The sequence below is a fragment of the Phalaenopsis equestris genome, unplaced genomic scaffold (genome assembly GCF_001263595.1).
Source record: "Phalaenopsis equestris unplaced genomic scaffold, ASM126359v1 Scaffold000144, whole genome shotgun sequence".
Classification (NCBI taxonomy): domain Eukaryota; kingdom Viridiplantae; phylum Streptophyta; class Magnoliopsida; order Asparagales; family Orchidaceae; genus Phalaenopsis; species Phalaenopsis equestris.
The window spans coordinates 32381-53279 of NW_018164586.1; the positions used below are offsets into that span (position 1 = coordinate 32381).

Here is a 20899-nt window from a genome sequence, read left to right on the forward strand (position 1 = left end):
GTCAGTGCACGAATCTCATCGTCAAAATCAATTTCAACGGACGATAGTTGATTTGTAATAGTGTTGAAATCATTCAAATGTTGAACAACCGACACACCTTCCGCCATCTTCAGGTTGAATAACTTTTTCATCAAGTGCACCTTGTTATTCGCAGATGGCTTTTCATACATACTTGATAAAGCCGCCATAAGATCTGCCGTCGTCCTCTCCTTTATGACATTGTGAGCAACGGACCTCGATAGGGTTAATCGAATAACCCCCAGAACTTGTCGATCCAACAGATTCCAATCAGCCTCTTCCATCTTCTCTGGTCGTTTTCCCAGTAGTGGAAGATGGAGTTTCTTCCCATAGAGGTAATTCTCTATCTGCATCCTCCAGTATCCAAAATCCGTGCCGTCGAACTTCTCGATCCCTGAAACCTTCACTTCGTCTCCGGCCATCGTTCTTCCTCAGATCCGAACCAAGGCTTTGATACCAATTGTTATAAAAAAATCGACGACAATAAAGCGAAAAATTAGATCGAGAAAAATCACCAGAAAAACGACACAAGATTTACGTGGTTCGGCAAATTGCCTACGTCCACGGAGCTGCAGAGGATTTTATTAGCTTTGAGGATCACACCGTCAACCACGTCGACTTACAAGAAAACTCTCTCTCCCTGTTTATCTATTCTCCTTTACTCTCAATCTCCCCACCACAGAGATATTCAACCGAAGAAGTAAATTTGGAGGAGTAGCAAGCTTTTTGTGAATCCTTTTCTCCACCGTAAAACATGAAGGAGAACCTGTTGCTTAAGCTATTTAAAGCCAATATCTTCTGCTTTGAAGAAAGGATGGCAGGACCCACCATAGGAAAGAAACAAGATTCCTTTTTTCTCTGTTTCCCGCTTGTTACTTTTCCAAAAACCATAAAAGGAAAGCATAAATTAATTCTTCTTTTCCAGCCCACAAAAGCAAGGATTAATTTGCAAAATAACAGAGGCGGGAAGAGCTAAGAAAAGAAAGACGCGGCGTTCCAAACCGGGAAGAATATCTGGTGGCACGAGAAGCTTAGGAAATCAATTAAGAGCAAATAAATTTGAATCAATTTATAAAATGATTTCTATAAATATGAGTCTTCTGTAATAGGAAGTGGACCGGGTCTCCACCTTCCTCAACATATTACTCATTAAAATAAATCAAGCAAAATGAAAAAGATGATGCTGCATAGAATGGAAAGGAAAAATTTTGGTGAAATTAATTATCAAGAGATAATATTCTTACATGCTGCATATATATTTTATTCAAATAATATAGTTATTTTAGTTGTTTTTCACTAACAAGAATGCTCTGCAAGCATATGCTTAAGCTCTTGTTGGTCCTGAAAATTATTTTATATGTCTCTTGTGTTGATGAGAATTCAAATTATATAATGGCTTCAATATTTTTACAGTCCAGTAGATGTATGCTTGTGTTGCTCGACTTATTTGTGTACTGAAAAGCTATGGAACTTCAAAATAAATTTGAAAATATTGGTAATGTTAGGATAATGTTTGATGATATTTAAAAAGATACAAGAAAAAATTGGATCAGTAAGCCAATTAATAAGCTGAATTTTTGGTGAGTGGAACAGCTAAATGATTTTAATGAAAAAATGAAGGAATTTGCAATATATTTTAGAATGACCACTATAGAAAAATAGAATTATGTAAGTATATTAACTAATGGTTGATGAAGTGGTGAGATTTGTATAGTTTACGAAGCATTTAATATTTAAATTAATTATGTGAAAGCATGAAATTTTGAAAATTTTGCAAAGGATGAAATCCTGAACTACATTACAGGTTATCATTTGCCATTTTATATTTCACATTGAGGAGGTTTAATAATTCAAAGTATGCAGATGGACTGTATCATAGCACACTTAAGGCCTCTTGTATTTTCCTCAATTGGTGATTCTTTATCTGTATAGCTTTTCTCTGTTGTTGCAGCTAACAATGCATTACTTTCACTTTTGTTAATGGTGGTAGGATCAGAATTCTGGAGAATCTATTCCATCAAGAGCACCACATCCTAAAAATTTTGTAGGTCAGTGTTGACATTATTATTTGATGTCATTGGCTTACGATGTCGGCTCGAATGACATTAGGGTATGCTTCACGCACATATGACTCCCCAAGGCTTGAGATATTTGTATTCGATCCTCTGGCATGTGGCCAAGATCATATTGCTATGCTTTGGCTGTCGATGAGGCAAAGGGCCGGCCAACATTACATTGATGAGACGGTCCCGATTGGACGAGTTTTGTTTGGTGTAACACGAACAAATCACACCCTAAATTGGCTCACTCATGAGGAATTATGCTTTAGATGACTTCGAATAACGGAACAAAAAACGCAGATGCATCTGGAACATCAATTTCACTTACAGAGGACCTTCTAAATCTTGCAACGTGGCCTAAATCATCAAAAAACCATGAAATAACCCCCAAACAGGGTAGGCGTGACCACGTCATGTGGGTTGTGACCACGCCATATGGGGCGTGACCACACCATATGGGGCGTGACCACGCCCAGGTGGCCATGCCACACCCTTCAGCCATTTTTTTTAGTTGGCTCACTGCATGGTCCAATTGACCTCATTTTTTGTGAGATCTAAGTTTCTCTTCTCTAGAAGCTTAGGATTTACCATAGTATTTTCTTGTCGACTATCCTAGAAGCTTAGTGATGGAACCTACATCCCTTCAAAATTATAAACATTTCCTTATTTTTTCTTGAGTTTCACATGTATAGTTCTAACTTCTAGTACTTAAAAGGTTGAAACTAACATGAGGAAGCTTAGAGAGAACTCCTATAAGATCAATGGAGCCTTAGGATGACTTTGGGTGGCTTGGTCTTGGTCTCACACACACATACACTTGAACCTACCTCCTAACTCCTTTTGGAAACTCATATGAGTGGTCCCAAGCACTTGGCCTTTGGCTAAGATGGCTAAGACCAATATATGGAGGATCCAAAATGAGTCCTCACATGGCTCTTGTGGCTTTAGGGTAGCTTCATGGCTTGTATGTTCACCCCACCCAAAATTTTTCCAAAATTACCAAAATACCCATGGAACCCAAAAATTGTCAAAATTATCCAATATTCTCATCTCCCACCAAAAGTCATTCTAAACCACCTCAAATTATTCAAATTACCCAACTTCACCTCAAATTTCCCAAAATTGACCAAAACACCCTAAATTCCCAAAATGCTCCTATGGCCCCAAAATTCCCATTTCTACACCAAAGCCATTTTAAACCCCTCCAAATTACCCAATTGACCTAAGGATTTCCACACACCTTAAAATTATTTAAATTGTCCTAAATTTCCAAAAAATACCAAAGTGACCCAATTTTCACCAAAACTCCCAATTTGCCACCAATGCCCACCTGAACTATTTCAAACTCAATTTCACCATACTTAGGCCCAAAGTCAAATTATGTTTCAAGACAAACTTTCACTTAGCCCACCATGCATAATTTAAAAGCCCATTTTTAAAGGCCTTCCCTAAATGAATTTTTTTTTTTTAAAAAGCCCATTTTAATCACATCACTCGCAGTAACAGTAACAGCAGTGTCATGGGGGGTCCTCAGGGGCAACAGACACCTCCTGTCTGGTAGTATCCTCTCAAGGTGGAACTAAAATGTCCAGAGCAGTGGGGTTAGACCCATCCTTATTCACTTGAATCTTAGATTTCAAATTTGGATGAAACTTGTGGCATTTATCAAGAACATGACCAAACATTTTACAGTGGGTACAATATGGGGGCTTGTGCTCCATAACGATTTGTTGCCAATAACCATTATGAGTTGTGCCCAGCCAGACTTCAGTAACATCGGGTAAAGTAATATCCATTTCCACAAGTATTCTGGCCACTGAGGGTCTGGTTAGGTTGAAAGTAGGTAGATCTAGTTTCAAAGGATTCCCAAGGATGACCCCAATAGAATAGAGAAGCTGATGGTGAAAAAAATGCAGCTTGAGACCAGGTAAACTAAACCATATTGATACAATGGGAGTCTCATGATTTGGATCGAAATCAGGAGACCACTTGAGTAGCTTCATAAGTTTACCAGCGATGTTAAGATATATTCTAGAAAAAATCCGAGTGTAGTCCTCAGGCATGGTTAACTGAATCAATACATGTCTCCCATCCATGAGCCCCACTTTCCACTTTCCTGTTAATTTGAGGTCATCAAAACTTTTCCTGATAATTTATATAGATGGGTGTTCCCACTGAAATTTCTCAATAAAAACAAATTTGAATTTGTCAGTCAGCGTTGAAATTTCTGACGTGGATAAAAAGAATGTTGTCTTCCCACTTTTTCTACTTGCATTCTTAATAAAGGGATAGTCACCTTCTGCTTGAATTTGTCAGTCAGTATTGATATATATATATATATATATATATATATATACACATGCATACATACATGTTTATGCTTACATGCATACATACATATACATACATGCATACATACATACATATAGATACATACATACATACATACACACATACATACATATATATATGTATATAGTAAAAATTTTTCTATAAAGAGATTATGTTGATTAAAACAAATTAAGGAAATGGAGGGATCTTTCTTGTGAGCATGCAAATTTTCTATACTCTTATATGTTTGGTGTGACCAACTGTAGCATTAAAGGCTTTGATATGAAGCTTTTTAATTATTTTATAATGCTTTTGGAGGGAAACCGGTTATCCTTTGACTTATTTTGAGAATTTTGAATGAAGAATAATCTACATGTTTATATATTGTCTTTGGCTTTTACATTGATCTTGCACCAATATTTGTCTGCCTTTGCATAGATCTTCTTGTATGGATTAGTTGACAACTTAAATTTGATCTTTTTTTCTTTATGTGTGCTTGCTTGACTTTGAGCACATGTTCAATGTAAAGGGAAATGTAGTGTTAAGTAAAGAATATGTTGGGTTGCTTATAGGTATATATGAAGTACTATGTATAATAACATTATAAGTACACTCCTTAGGGAGCATTAGGGCTCTACAAAAATAATTAACAAAGAAGCTTTGGCTGCTTTTTCTCTCTCCCTCCCTAATCATTATATAAGTCGCAAAAATCTTTGTCTATCCCATTTCCCCTCAATCAATCTTTGAAATACTAAGTATCCTCAAATTGCCTTGATATCATATTTTTTGTAGATTTATTTTTGTTTAGTTTTATACATATACATATAGATATTTGACTGAGTTTGTATAGCGACATATTTTATGATTTATTGCTCATGATTCTAGAAAAACTTGTTTGATAATGAACTTTAAGGCTTTGTTTGGGCAAAGTCATAGATTTATTAATTTATTTATGCATATTTTGTGTCATAATAATTATGGTCATTGATCTTGATGGTTAGAGCAAACAAATACTACAAATTAGCAAATGCAAAATGAATTTAATATTTGACACATTTTCTTTAACACCATTTGTATTTTTCATAAATGTATAGGAAACAAATAAATTATACTCACATTTTATTAAACAACTTGTTAGTAAATAATTAAACTATATTTCACTCACTGAGATTGATAAAATATAAAACAAAAATGAGGATCAACACAAAAAACATAATAATTTTACTCAAGTTCGCCTAATTAATGATCTTGTCCTATTGCAATAACTATAGATTTTACAATTTTTTAATTATGGAGAAATTACAACTCTAATTATTCAAATAAACACATATGATGGTTTCCTTGTCCCTCTAATATTTAAGGTAGCCGAAATATTATAAGTTCTTAAAATATTTTTAATATAATAATCTTAATATTGGATACATTTTGGGACTCCATCCCTCCTTTGCTACAGGTTTGCAAAGCTTCTCCCAATTACTCAAATGCATTTGCTTTTGGTGGTTCTCCCACGTAAATTTATTGAAGGTGATCTCAAGCAGCCTTTAGGTACTCCTCTTAAGTTTGACCATTTGGAGAATATAAAGGGAGAAGGTTGTGAGGTTGCTCTTGAGTAATGTAATTCTGCCACCATCTGAAAGGAATGAGGTAGTCCATCATTGAATTTTTGAAGAGACCTTCTCCACAACTGCGTCACAATGAGACTGTTCTATTAGAGGAAAGCCAAGATATTTGAGAGGGTAATCTGTAATTTTGAAACCATTTGTTTCTATGTAAACTTTTGGAAGGATCCACTAGAAACTAGTATACAATCACATCGGTGGCATGCTTTGCCTTTGTCGGAATAGATAGAAATTGTGAAGATAATTTTATTAAAAAAAACATTAGGAAATAAATTTAATAGCAAATTAGTTAACAATACAAAATCATTTATATAACTTTTATGTATTATAATGATCAAAATAAAATATAAACATTTAATAAGAAAATGATTTGGACTTGTGATGTTTGAAAAATAGGGTATAAATCTTTTGGGGGGGGGAGAAATTTTCTAATAGCCACTATGAAATTTTGAGGTATTACATACTAGGCATATATAGTATCCCTTTGCAAGAGGATGTAACCAACATCTCCATTATAAGACAGTAAAAATGACTATTTGATACAGAAAACCATAAAAAACTAGAAAACAAGCAAGATTATTGAGTTACTTGAAAGGACTGCATGAAAGCAAGAAGAAAATAACTGCAAATACAAAACTATAACTAACAGGTTTACAACTTATGGGTTGTGCTTCAACAGCCTTTCCAAAGTTTGTTTGCTAGTGAAGGTGATCACGGGGACCAGCTGAAAATCACCAATATGTTTGGAAGAGACGTAAAGACAGAAAAAATTGGAATGAACAGAACAAATTTCCCGGAATACACATTTTCATGCATAGATCTATTTTAGAAATTTTATTTTCAGCAGAAGAACAACAATATTTTAGTTAATTTTATTTTCAGATGGAAAAATCTGGCTATGAAATGTGTAACACTATCATAAAGAAAATAATGTAGTTGTTATTTTAATATAGCATCTCATATGGTCTGTTTTAGTGTTTAAAATTATATTTTATTCACACTCTAAAGAAATTCCTTTTCATAGTAGCTAGCTTTTAAAATGGAGCATCCTGTGATATTGAATGATAAGAATCATTTGAAAGTTGAGCTAAAAAAATTGTTCATATTTGCGTCGATAATATAGTGAATGAATTAAAAAACTTATGGGGCAAATACATTTCTTTTTGTGGATAATTATACATACCAATCTAATTTATATATTAAAATTATTTTTTTTCATCATTCACATTACAAGTACAAATGTGAGATTCAAGTAATTCTGATAAAAGTAAAGTGATTAAAATCAACAATCAGGGGGTCTGATGCTGGCCCTCAAATTGGTCATAACAATCCAAAGTTTACTCTAGTAGACTTGCTTGCATTAGGCTCTACAAGCTTGTCGCTTATGTGAGCCTGTCAATGGCAACCAGTTAATAGTTTTTTCTCGGGGAATGCAGGCTTAATTGGATTTAGTCTCCATGGTTGAAGGTTCAGTTCTAGAGGAAGCAAAAATCCTTGGGAAAGTTTCCTGTGTTTTTTTCTTGGTAAATTCGCATACATGCCACACAATTTCTATGTATTTACATATCTAACAACTAAACTTTCTTATTTCATCCAAAGTGATATGCATTTAAATATTGATGTTTGGGTGTTAGATATATAAATACACAAGAATTGCATGGTATGTAAGTAACTGTCCCTTTCTTTCTTTTTTGTGCCCTATACATGTCTCTTCTAGACTTATTCTTACATATTTTTTGTTGAATACAATTTTACGCAATGTAAATGAAACTGAAGGTATGCAATCTCATTAAGGGTCAAATGCATGAAAATGAGAACAATATCTACTTGAGAAGCCCAGGCAATTCAAAACCTAAGAACAGTCATGTTTCTGTTTACTGAAACAAATTGCAGTGTTTTTTTCTTGGGAAATTTACATACCTAGCACAGAATTCTTATGTATTTACTTATTTCACATCTAATCTTTCATTTTTTATGCACATATATTTTGGTGCTTTAAACCTATACCTGAAAAGGTTTATTTCACTTTAGAAAAGTGGTTAAAGTATTGTGTGTAAAAATGGAAGTTTAGGTGTGAAGTATGTAAATACATAAGAATTCTGTGCTATGTATGTAAATTCCCTTTTTTTTTCTTACTTTCTCGCTGCTATTTGAACTTTGCTTATAATCCACATTAAATTTTTCCATGGCTGAGATTGGTTTTGGCATAAGTTGGCTTGCTGTTTGCAAATGTGCTAACAACCAACCTTATTTTCTGTTTTGAAGCCTCACAAGTTAATTCACATATTTTACCAGTTTCTGCTTTGATGAGGAATTCTGAAATAAGATTTTTTTGAAGTTTCATTGCCACATTTCCCATCATAACCAGATATGTTTTCCCCATTTTATTTCTGGTTTCTTTGCTAGGCCCAATCGAGAAATATGTATATATTATAATTCTATTTTGGGACATTTCAATACATACCACTCAATTTCTATATATTTATACATCTAACACCTGAACTTTACTTTTTACATTTATACCATCCAAACCTTTCACATCAAATCAAAAATACCACCATTTTAACTTCTAAAAAGTGAAATACACATTTTCATTCATAGATAAGGTGGCATGTATGTAAAAAATTAAGTTTAGGAATTAGATATGTAAATACTTAAAAATAGCTTATCTCTGATGCTGCAGCTAACAATGCATCATTTTTCAGTTTGTTAATGGAGCCACTGCCGATACCCAAAGCCTGATTCTATAGCCTCTGAAGAATTGAATTTTGTCGAGAGAACAACAAGTATAAAGTGTGAAGCCAAAGTAATTGATATAAAATAGCAATTATGAAAATTTCAGCAAGACATCAACTTTAACCAAAACTCAAATAAGCAATTCCAAATTAAAGCCTGGCAAGACATGAAAGGCTTTAGCCCCACGATGATACAGACTGACCAAGCTTTCAGAGACAAACAATTGATTCTTAATTGTTTTTAGAAGCATTTACATACATACCTCCCAATGCCTATGCATTAACATATCCACCATCTAAAGTTTGTTTTTTTGCATTTATATCACCCGAATCTTTCATATCACCTAAAAAATACCACTATATTAAAAATTGAACATTAAGTGTTCGAAATGTAAATACAAAGAATTGAGTGGTATATACTTAAATCTTCCTTGTTTTTGTTAGATTATAAAATAAATATCACACCTGAATAGAACTGAAAACAGATGGACTCTGTGGAAGGAAAAATATTGCCTACAAATGCGGAAGGTGTGGACATCGACAGTGATTGGGCGGAGAAAAATATATATAGAACCTCTCTTGGATCGCAACGGTTAGTCGTAGGTGCGGCGTCCTCACCTAACAAGACTTCCAGTGGATGAGATTCATTTTCTTGTACTTATTGGGGTTTTTGGCCTTGGTTAACTCCACTGAATTTGGTCTACCAAGTTGACACTAGCTAGCTCTCAGCTTTTCAAGCAAACCATTTCATGATATATGTATCTCATTTTATACTGCATTAAGTCCTTAGATAATGAGCCAGTAACCTATCCTACTGAGCTTTGATTGATTCAATAGATTTAATAGATCCACCATAGATAATCTTAAGTGTTTTAGTCAACCTTTTTTCTTGGCTCTTCTAATATATCATAGTTGGCATAAGGAGTCCTCAAGAAACTTTAGCATATCCTAGGATAGATGGAGAAATGTCTTATTTGTTTTTGTCTTTATGATGATTTTTTCTTCTGAATCAATCGATTTTTAATTCTTGTAAGAATCTAAATCTACTGTTCTTTTATCTAATTCTGCTTATGCTATGCATGTGTATCATGTGGACTTAAATATTCTTTTTTACTTGTACAGTGACTTGCTTCTCTTTAATTTCTAATCATATATATATATATATATATATATATATATATAATTGATGCTTCATATTTTACTTATATTATTTTTAGGCGAGTCTCTCAGCTTTGACAATGAATAAATAAGACCATAATGATATTGAATAATCAAAGAAATTTAATTCATCATAGAAGAAGAGAATAGTTTATGTCTTTTTTAATGAAGTAATACAATGCATAAAGATTCAAAATTAAGGGGCATTTCATCTCAAGAATTTTTAGAAGGAATTGAACACATTTGAATTTCATAACATACATGTTAGCATAAAAATAAAAATAATGAAGAGAAGAACAATGATTTTCTCGCTTTAGATGCATCATTTATTATATAATGTAATGACAAAAACTTTTTGCTTAAAAAAATAATAACATGCTTTACAAATGACTAAAGAACTAACTTTTTCTTCGCTTAACTAGATCATAAATACTAGTTTATATTATTCATGCGGTTGTTATTGAATATGTCTGAAAGCTGAGACCGAAGCCTTTTTAAACTTGCATCATATGTTCTGTAACCATGTGGTTGTTGTTGATGCATCGGTCGCCTTCTAATATCTTTGTCAAGCTGGTTGCCCACATTTCTCATGTCAACTACATTGGAATGAGGTGAAAATTTCTGATGCTCCAATGCTGAAATATCATCATTCATTATAGAATATTTTATTAATATATTAATAGAAAAAACATAACAATAATATTGAAAAGTATAGTATCAGACATACCTTCATTGATGAATACTTTATCTCTTGTGTTTATGTTTAGAGTGGAGGTGACATGTATAGTGTCTTCTTTCGAATGCCTCCCGTTGACATTTGTCTCAAAAGAGAGTGTTTTATTGGTTGTGTTAATAGAACTCAGCCCGCAATAATTAAAAACTGCACTATTGAATCTATCTGAAAGATCCTCTAGACCGAATACAGAGAAGAGAAATAACCAAAGCTTAGTACATCCACATTTTGAGGCTTTTGAGAGATAGTCAATCTCCTCCATCATATTCTTAAAATCCTCAATAGAGTAAACCGAGACAAGAGTGTCGAGACTTTCATTAGGAAGTTGGTAGCAGATGCGAACAGGGCCGCCATAGACATTCTGCATCTTGTATAAAAACTTGTGAATGGTGGTATCACGATGGATGGCAATAATACGTGATTGTCCGCCAACATAACGTAGATTTCCTTCACTACGCTGGGGCATAAACTTTCCGCCAAAGCTGCAGAGGAGTTTCACCTTGCCAAGTTGGTTGCCCACATTTCTCGTGTCAACAACATTGGAATGGGCTGGAAGTTTCTGTTGCTCCAGCGCTGAAATATCATCATTCCCTATAAAATATTTTATTAATATATTAAGAGAAAAAAATTGTAACAATAATAGCGAAAATTATAGTATCATACATACATTTAATGTTGAATTCTTCACATCTCGCACTTAAGTTTACAGTGGAGGTGGCATGTATAGTGCCGGCTTTCGAATTCCTACTGTTGACATTTGACTCAGAAGCGAATGCTTTATTGGTTGTGTTAATATAACTCAGCCCGCAATCATTAAGAACTGTACTATCGAATATACCCGAAACATCCTCTAGACCGGATGAAGAGAAGAGAAATAACCAAAGCTTAGTGGATTCATATTTTGAGGCTCTTGAGAGATAATCTGTCTCCTCCATCATATTCTCAAAATCCTTAGTAGAATAAACCGAGACAAGAGTGTCAAGACTTTCATCGGGAAGTTGGTAGCAGATGCGTACAGGACCGCCATAGATATCTTGCATCTTGCAATAAAACTCCTGAATAGTGGTATCACGACTGATGGCAATAATACGTGATTGTCCGCCAATGTATTGTAGATTTCCGTCACCATGTTGGGGCATAAACTTGCCACCAAAGCTGCACAAGAGTTTCACCTTGGGTGTGAGTTTCACCTTTGGTGTTGTTTGGTCTTTAGTGGCGTTCTGTGTGTGCGCAACAGTAGAAACAGCTGAATCTCGGTTTAAATTCAAGAAGTCGTTCAGAGATTCAGGATAGAAATTCTTCTTGATTGCCATAGGTTCGCACGGTTTTTTGGAAGCGGGTAGATTGAGAAAAGTGTTAGAAAAGTGGAATGAAGAGATGGGGAATTTTAGTGGAGGTTTATGCATATGTTGGCGAAAGGAATGCAGCAACCCGCGAATTGCGACGGCGCAAGCAGAGGCTGTGGCAGTGAACATTCTTGAACGTATTTTGAGAAGAAAAAAGCTGCAAAGTGGTTTCGGATAGGAGAAGGCGACAAAGTATTCGGAGACAAATACTTTCGAAGCAGAGGCGATGTGGTTTCAGATAGGTGAAGGCGACGAAGTATTCGGAGACGAATCCTTCAGGCGAAGTTGTTTCGGACTGAAACAGATTACAGCAGAACTGATTCTTGGTAAAAGACAAGCTTTTTCCGACTCAAACTGATTACAGGAGAAGTGATGGGAGGTAGAAGACGAAGTGGAGGGAGGGGTGTGGATTTTAAATCTTTACTTGAAACTTAAAAGTTTGTACTTTGTCCGCTCGGCTCGCCATCCTCTGCGCCAACTTCCCGCGAATAGCGAACGAAATCCACATACTGTGTGCGGATTCTTTAAAAAATTAAATATTAAACGAGTTTTTTATATTCTCTTGTCAAAGAAATGAAAGAAGTTGAGGGTTCACACTTGGGGAGTAATTATTTATGGGGCTAGTGGAAACTCTTAGAATAGTTATATTAAGCAATCATGATGCTAAAAATGTGTTTGAATTAAGCACTAAGTGAAACTCATTTATGTTAATCTCTCCATATGTTCAAGGTAAGACCATTAACATGTTTTATATTAGAGGTTGAAATTTATAATATCTACTCTAAAAGACATGAAAGATTAAAAAAAATTGAACATATCAATATGGCATATTATAATTTGAAAATTTATAAGACTGGTTATGTTTTACTTAGGCTTCTTTTGAGAGCACATTGTCTTTCAAAAACTCACATTAAAATGTTACTGTTGAAAAAACTCTCCTATGAAGTTTCGGTTGCTTAAAATAAAATATCGTTCGAATACATTCTACTTTGTTCTTCTCACTGTCTTAACTCCTTATTCAATATATTTAAACACAATTTAGTTTAAATAAGATAAATTATATATTAGTTATATTGATTACTAATTATATATTGTAAGCCAATACTTCGTCAATTAGTTTCCTGTCATCTAAACTATCTTCAACTTAAATATATTATTATTAACAGCCTTGGAAAGTTGAATAATTTTTAGGAGAAATAATAAGAGACTTTGAGGTGTGAGTAGCCAAAATTGAATCATAGTTAATAGTGGTAGCCTCAAAGAAGAAAGTGTCGACGGTGATGTTGATGCCACCAATGCAATGAGGCAAGTGATGGTTGGGAAGAAATTCATATATTGAGTGGTACACTTGTGTTATGTTTATTGGATCCACCATTCTTCCTTGAGAAACTCCTTCAACACCATAATGATTTGCTTCATGCATTAACCAAATAGTTTTTGAAGACTTCACTTACCAAATGAGAATGATTTCATCAACATTTTATTTTGTTCATTTCTCACTTGGCTCATCTAATTGATGATCAAACTAATATTTAGCTGACTGTTGGCTCTCTTCTTACTACTTTGAACTTTTGTAGGTTCTTTTGTGTGTCTATGTTTTTGTTATGTCATATTGTAGTTCTACGAGTGTCTTTACCAAGCCCCAAACACTAGAAGATTGAATCAACATGGTATATGTGCTTGTGCTAAAACTATAAGTACAATCTAATCAAAGGAGCAATGTTTTTTCACACCAAATATCTCACAAGCAACATACTATAATTACAATCTAATCAAAGGAGCAATGTTTTTCACATCTAATATATCAAAAGCACTATAATATAAAAGAGGAATGTCTTATAAAAGAAGAAATGAGCCAATATCCCTTACAGAAAATTACAGTATTTCCCAACCATAACTATGAAAAAAAACAATTTAATGAGTCTACACTGTAGAGAGAGTAAATAAAGATGAAATTTCTAAGATTATATAATTATACAAAGCACTCCTGATGCTAAAAATGTGTTGATTTATATGATTGTAAGAATTGTTCAAAAAACAAAAAAAAGCTTGAGCTTGTGACTTATATGTTAAAACTTTTATAGGTTATTTGGGTATTATTATTTAGAGTTTGAACATATATTAAAAAAATTTCCTGGATTTTACTTTGTAAAATTCTTAAAAGAGTTTTAGATATTAAGATGATGCTTATTGATCATAGTATAGAGGACTCAGACGCTATGGTATTTGACAAAGGATGTCATTTCATATTGAACATGATCCTTAACAAAAACACTTTATTATGTTATAAAAGCATCAATTACATGATTCAAACAATATGACTAGAGCACTTGCCCGCAATTTAAATACCAAATAGTTATGATATATATGGAAATATTTTAATTTTACACATGAATGTGGTAGAATAAATACCTTATTCAGTTCTATTTCCACAACTTTTCAACCCTAATTGGAGAATCTTATATTTTGTAGTTAACCAATCAAATTAAAATATGAAATAAAATTTCTAGTTACAAATATCAAAATGGAAGCTTTAAGTGAATATCCATAGTGCTTCTAGTTAGAAAAAAAAGGATGAAATCTCAGATTTGATTCTGGGACTTCACTTGAGAATTGCTATAAGGTATTAGATGTGATTTGCATGAACTTTATTTGGTTGATTTGTGCTCTATTGATAGAATGGAAATCATCAAGCATAGATGTCATTATCTTTATATAAATCTTATGATATTCACTAATAAATTTTTAGTAGAAAGCCAAGTTGTAAAGCTTAAGTTTTGTCCTTCGAAAAAAATGTGGTATGCAAATTTTTTTATGGATGGCACTCTGTAAGTTTGTCGTGAGGGTTGAAAGAGGGATGGATTTCATAATGTATCCAATATTAAGATTATTTCATTAAAAATTCTCAGAGAATTTATTATCTCTCGGCTACTCTAAGTATTATAAGAAGGGTGATGCTATCATACATTTTTATTTGAATAATTAGAGTTACATTTTCTCCGTAATTAAATAATAATAAAATCTTTAGTTGGTGCAACAGTACATGATCATTAATTAAGTGAACTTGAGTAAAATTATTATGTTTTTTGTGTTGACCTTATTTTTTTATTTTTTATTTTATTAATCTCGATAACTGAAATGGATTTTAACTATTTACTAACAAGTTGTTTGAATAAAATGTGCAATCATATTCTATTCTTTTGCCGGTATATCTTGGCAAAAAATAAACAAATATTACTAAAAAAATATATATCAAAATATTAAAGCCATTTTGCATTTGCTAATTTGTGGCTTTTGTTTGCTCTTACCATCATGGTCAATGACCATAGTGTTGTCACTCCTTTTATGCAATCATCAATTTGTCATTTGCTTGGCATCGTCGTTGTTATCATTGAGGAGTCACCAGCTTGTTTTCTGCTAAGTTGCCTTCTTCTCTGAATAATTATTCATCTTAGATTATGTGGTGAACTGAGAGGTGAGAAATTAGAAGACTAGGGTAGGGAATAATGAAAACAAACAAAAAGAAGTATTTGGAAAGCCTTCATAAAGTTAATTTTTTGCATTGATAATTCCAAAGCATAAATCCAAAGTGGAATCAACTCAGAAGACATAACTACGAAGGAGACCTTACGAAAGCTAACTACCAGAGAATTTAGGTTGATGTACATGTTATAGAGTTCACATCTTCCTATAGGGACAAGTCCTTATAGTTAATTTTGTCTTATATAGTTGAGACTACTTAAGAAAGCTCCTAATTGAGGTTATAATTTTATCTCAAAAAGTTCAAATATTTTTGGCATGGAAAGTATTATCAAAGTCTTATTTTAATGGTAGTAGGTTCCTAAAGTTCACATATAATGCAAAATTAAATAAAATTTGGTTCATGAGTAGCCTCTGACTATTATGAATTCTCCTAATTTTCTTTAGGATATAAAATCATAAAATGTTAATAGATTACAATTTCAATTTAAACTGTTAGTTAAGCCATGAAATAAATAAATAAAAATGATAAAATTATAAAACAAAAGAAAAATTACAGGAATTCTAGCAAATAATAACATAATTCCACAAAATAGTGAATTAACTCATCTAAATATAATAAAATTCTTTGGTCATGTATAAGGGTATATTTGTAATTTTTTTATTTATATATTTACTCTTTTATTTAAAAATCTTAATTAAATCAGAGATATAAATGTTGGATTTATGAGATCATGTTTAAATGACTAACGCCTTAGAGAGTCTGTGATATGGCTTAAAACATGTTTAATTTTCTTTCTTTTTGGCACCTATTTATTGAATAAATTGTACTTTAAAGAAGTGTTTTTTCATGTTTTTTCTTGCAGATACAATAAGTAGGGAATTGGAATGACGTGGAGAAGAATTGGAATGAAGCGGAGGTGAAAAGGTGCTAAAGGCAAAATTGGAGAACCAACGTCTATGCGCCAGCCTATGGGCTGCGCCATACCTGTGGTGCCTAGGTGCTATAACACGTCCAGCCAAACAGAGAGCTTGCTGTCCAGGCACCAGCTCGGTGACACCTGGGCGCCAGAACTGCCTAGGGTAGTTTTTGCAGTTTTCTCCACACAACCTGGGGAGTAGTTTGGGGCATATAGATGGTTTCATGGAGCATGGTTGGTGACTTTGAAAGGGGTGAACTCTTTAGAATATTGGAGAGAAGTTCTTATGAATCCTAGGATAGAAATTTGGTTGTAGTAGGCTAATTTCTCTTTATTTGTCTTGAGAGTTGGTGAGGAACTTATGTGTGTGTCGGCACTATTTTTGGTGTGGGGTTTGCTTCCTATAACTAGACCTAGGCTACTAAAGAAGTTTCTAGACCTCAACCAAAAGTGAGGTCAACAGTGTGATTGTAAGGGAAGAGCTCAACATTGTAGGAGGTATTTAGAGATCCTTTGTCAAGGAGTTTTTTTGTCACCTTTGCACAGAAAAAACTAAGTATTGTATTTTTTTTTCATCTTGTAATTTTTGTCAACACAATTTTAGTAGATTTGTTTTGTTTAACAGAATGACGTGTATTGTTTCCTTCATGCATTGAGAGTAGTTTCTATTTACCTTTCTCTTATGATGAGTAAGTGGGTGGTGTATGATTAAAGGATACTTCTAGAATTTATTTTACATATTTAATTTGATGAATATTCTTTCATGCTTAATTTACTTTTCATTCTAGCCAAATGATTAATTAAAACATGTTGTGATCCATAATGACTCGGGATAGCTATGGAGGAATGATTAGGGTATTCACATTGAACTAGTGGGTGAAGGAAAAGTAGTCCATAGGGAAATACAAATAGATAAGGAAATAATCTTTGATGGGTATATATTGGAGTTTGAGGAATTAAAACCAGTTTAAACAAATTTCTTTATGCACTCGGGAGAGGGTAAGGTAAAGAATTGCGCCTATTTATCACTTGCAACAATTACAATATTAAGTATGTTATTCTTACACACCACTTGTCTCATTGTAAGGGAGGGTAACTCTTTATCTTGATAATCAATAATCCAATTAAGCTAAGTAGGAATTTTGTAGGATTTAACATTTAAAATTGATTGTAACTCTATAGTATTAGTTTGTAGTCTTTAACCCAATCTAAGTTCCAAAGTAAGAACTAATTTTAGTAGACTAAAACTTGTTATGACCCCTCAGTCCCTGTGAGATTGATATTTCGAATGTAAAAATCCAATACTACTGATACGATGTGTATACTTGCGTGAATTTTAGAGTACAAGTGCACCTGAACAGGGAGGGTATCATTATGCTAACCCATTGTTAAAGGAAATTCACATAAGCATTAATCACCATGTCGTAGAAGCCAATATTTTTGGACCAAAACCTATGATCATTCTAATGGTTCAAAAAAATCAGTTTGAGGGATAACCCAATGACAACACAATCCTTAACTTGACTAGCTTCTTAGAACTGCGTGCTACATTCATGTAGAATGCTTTAACACTGTCATTAAACTAAGACTATTATCTTTCACACCAAGGGATAAAGCTAAGATATGGTTGAACTCTTTAGCACTGAGATCAATCACTACTTATCATGACATAGCCCAAAAACTCAAGGATAAATTTTTCCCTCCATCCAAAGCTAACAAACTTAGGAATGATATCACATTTGCTACAGCATTTGATAAAGAATCCAAAGCTAACAAACTTAGGAATGATATCACATTTGCTACAGAGTTTCATAAAGAATCAATTTACTAAGCATGAAAGAGGATCAAAGAATTGCTTCGAAAATGCCCATGTCATGACCTACCAAACCCCTTACAATCTAAATCTTTTATAATGTGTTATTGGGATCTTTGAGGTCAATCATAGATGCTACAACTAAGAGATCTCTTATGTTAATACCATTTAAGAAAACATACTCATTCATTGAGGAAATGACAACAAACAACTTTTAACGACCTTCTGAGAGTCACCTATAAGAAGATAGCGAGTGTGCAGGAGATAGAAGTTCTGGCTATCCTTGCCTCCTAAACCATTTCTCAAAAATTAAAAAACTTTGGATGAATTCAGAGCCAGAATGCCTACCTAGTGATGCAATAATTTATGGACTACTATGAGATCCTAGCACCACTACTTTGGAAACTGAATGTCATAGAAAATAAGTTCAAATACATATAACCCAGGCTAGAAGAAACACCCAACTTTTAAATTGCATAATAACAACCCAGGTATAGGAAACCACCAATAGTGGAACACCCATTCCAAGCTTGTAGTAAATTAGAATACCTAAGACAATAGTAACCCACGACAAACTCACTTCCAACTATTTATTTAAGAAGAAGAAATCATTTTTGAAGAAGATAGGTAACTAATTACAAAGCTCAGCTACCACCATAAGAAACATAGAGAATCAACCTAAGAAATTAGGCGACTCTTTAGAAATAGAGCCCAAGGGACACTACTTAGTTACACTGACATGATTCATAAGAAAAAAAGAAAAGTAGCAACTGTAATTTATGAGCATAAGAAGAAGGATGAGGTTGGTGGTTGGACCTGCAATTACACAATTATTTAAGTTCTGAGAGATGATCAAAAACTTGACTCAGTTTATATTCAGTAGTTAGTGTGCAAAATAAATAAGTTATAAAATTAATTAATGGCTTACACACTAGGGGTACTACGCAAGTATACATATCGTTTCAAGTAATATAGAGTTTTCTTTAAAACCCCCAGTATCGAACCCACAGGGAATAAGTGAATTTCTATATCAACTTAGAAATATTTCTACTCTAACTGTAAACAAAACTTGTAGGAGAATAATATTAAATTTTTTTGTAAGAGATTATTGACCGACCTTTTTCTTTTTGTAAATCAACAATTACAAGAATTTGATGACGCTACTAGAAGATTTAAATTCTAGCAACGGTGTCAAAATTTTGACCGCTACTTTATATATATGTGTTTGATTTAATAAGGATGTATAGATATAATATTCAATAATGTTAAAGTCGAATTTGTCAACGCAAGTATACGTATCGTTCAAGTAATATAGGGCTATAATGGAGTCCTAGTTATCAATCCCACGAGGAGAAATATAATACTACGGACTAAGGCTTAATAAAAAGTAATACTTCAACTACAACGACGGCGTTCAATTTGCTTATCTGTCACTAATAGGCAATTGAAATAAGTAGATAATTTGTATAACTAATAAATGATTAATGATAGAAAATAGGGTTTAATTTGTGATATTCAATATATAAGAAAGCATGCTTCTCCTTATCAAGAAATTATAGTGAATGGATAAAATGAATGAGTTCAATTTATATTGTGCCAAATAAGAGCATACCTATTTTTTACCCTTTAGTCCATGCATAAAGAACATTGACAAATCCTATGCTTGGTTATTGAATCTGCGGCTAAGCTGGGAGGATACCGACTCTCACTTAGGAGCTCTCATGTTCCCCTCACCTGAGGGCTAACATCTACACTTCAGCACCAAAACGATAGGACCAAATTGAGGATTTTAGTCTGTCACTATAAAATTTTCAATTCTACGCCCGATAATTTTATTTATCTATTTATTTGCACCCAACTTCCAAGGGATTTGACCTCCCTGAATTTTGGATGTAATCTTCACTTTAATTGTAAAACTCAACTTATTTTAACAAATCAATTAGCCAGATTGAAAGTAAATTAAGATCGAAGTGAAAAGATCATCACATTTTTCTTTAACATTTTCATGGCTCAACAAATTCAAATCACCATTTCACAAATCTCAAGACAATGAGAAAGACAGAGAAAACTACTCAGATCTCATGAGAAAAACATAACAAAACTCGGAATTCATAAATAAAAGCAAAATTATACAAACTTCAACAAGTAAATAACACTTATCTCTAATTTCTCCCCAAGAAAACTCCTCGAAGTTCCTCTGAATCTCTTCTTTTCTTTACAACACACAGAATTCCTCTTCGAAGCGGAAAGGAGGAAGAAATCTCTCACTTTCCCTCCACTTTTACAATCTCTCAAAGAATTAAAATTAAATTCATACAAACTATAACAAGTAAATAACTTATCTCTAAATTTTCTCCATAAACACTCCTTGAAGTTTCTCTAAATCTCTTCCTTTCTTTACAACACACGAAATTCCTCTTCGAAGTAGCAAGGAGGAAGAAATCTCTCACTTTCCCTCCACTCTTACAATTTCTCGAAGAATTCCTCACAGTTACACGCTCTAGCAAGCTCTCTACACACTAATGGAACCTATCTAACCTCCAGGACTCTTCTATTTTTGGCCAAAATCTTCTCTTTAAAGATGTGGATGAGTTTTCTCAAGAGTTTCTTATGCACCCCTCCAAAATCGGACCTTATCCATTGTACAAGTACACATTACCGTCGATCCCGCCGCCGGCGACCTTGA

The 20899-nt window shown here is 33.4% G+C and overlaps 1 protein-coding gene and 1 pseudogene across 1 annotated transcript; both read right to left on the reverse strand.

Moving 5' to 3' along the window:
* The window catches only part of LOC110021772, an 11910-nt pseudogene extending 11470 nt beyond the window's left edge, over positions 1-440 (reverse strand).
* A 9808-nt stretch (positions 441-10248) lies between these two features.
* Positions 10249-12396, reverse strand: LOC110021768. Its single transcript, XM_020720393.1, has 3 exons — positions 11322-12396; positions 10649-11245; positions 10249-10556 (listed from the first exon to the last, which is right to left on the reverse strand). Exons 1-3 carry the CDS (start codon positions 12127-12129, stop codon positions 10354-10356), a joined length of 1608 nt encoding a protein of 535 aa, XP_020576052.1. The 5' UTR covers positions 12130-12396; the 3' UTR covers positions 10249-10353.
* Between the last annotated feature and the right edge of the window lie 8503 nt (positions 12397-20899).

Coding starts and splice junctions, on each gene's coding strand:
- LOC110021768 (XM_020720393.1), bottom strand. CDS start 12,129: ATGTTCACTGCCACAGCCTCTGCTTGCGCCGTCGCAATTCGCGGGTTG. Junction 11,246..11,321: donor TGAAGAATTCAACATTAAAT/GTATGTATGATA, acceptor AATATTTTATAG/GGAATGATGATATTTCAGCG. Junction 10,557..10,648: donor TAAAGTATTCATCAATGAAG/GTATGTCTGATA, acceptor ATGATATTTCAG/CATTGGAGCATCAGAAATTT.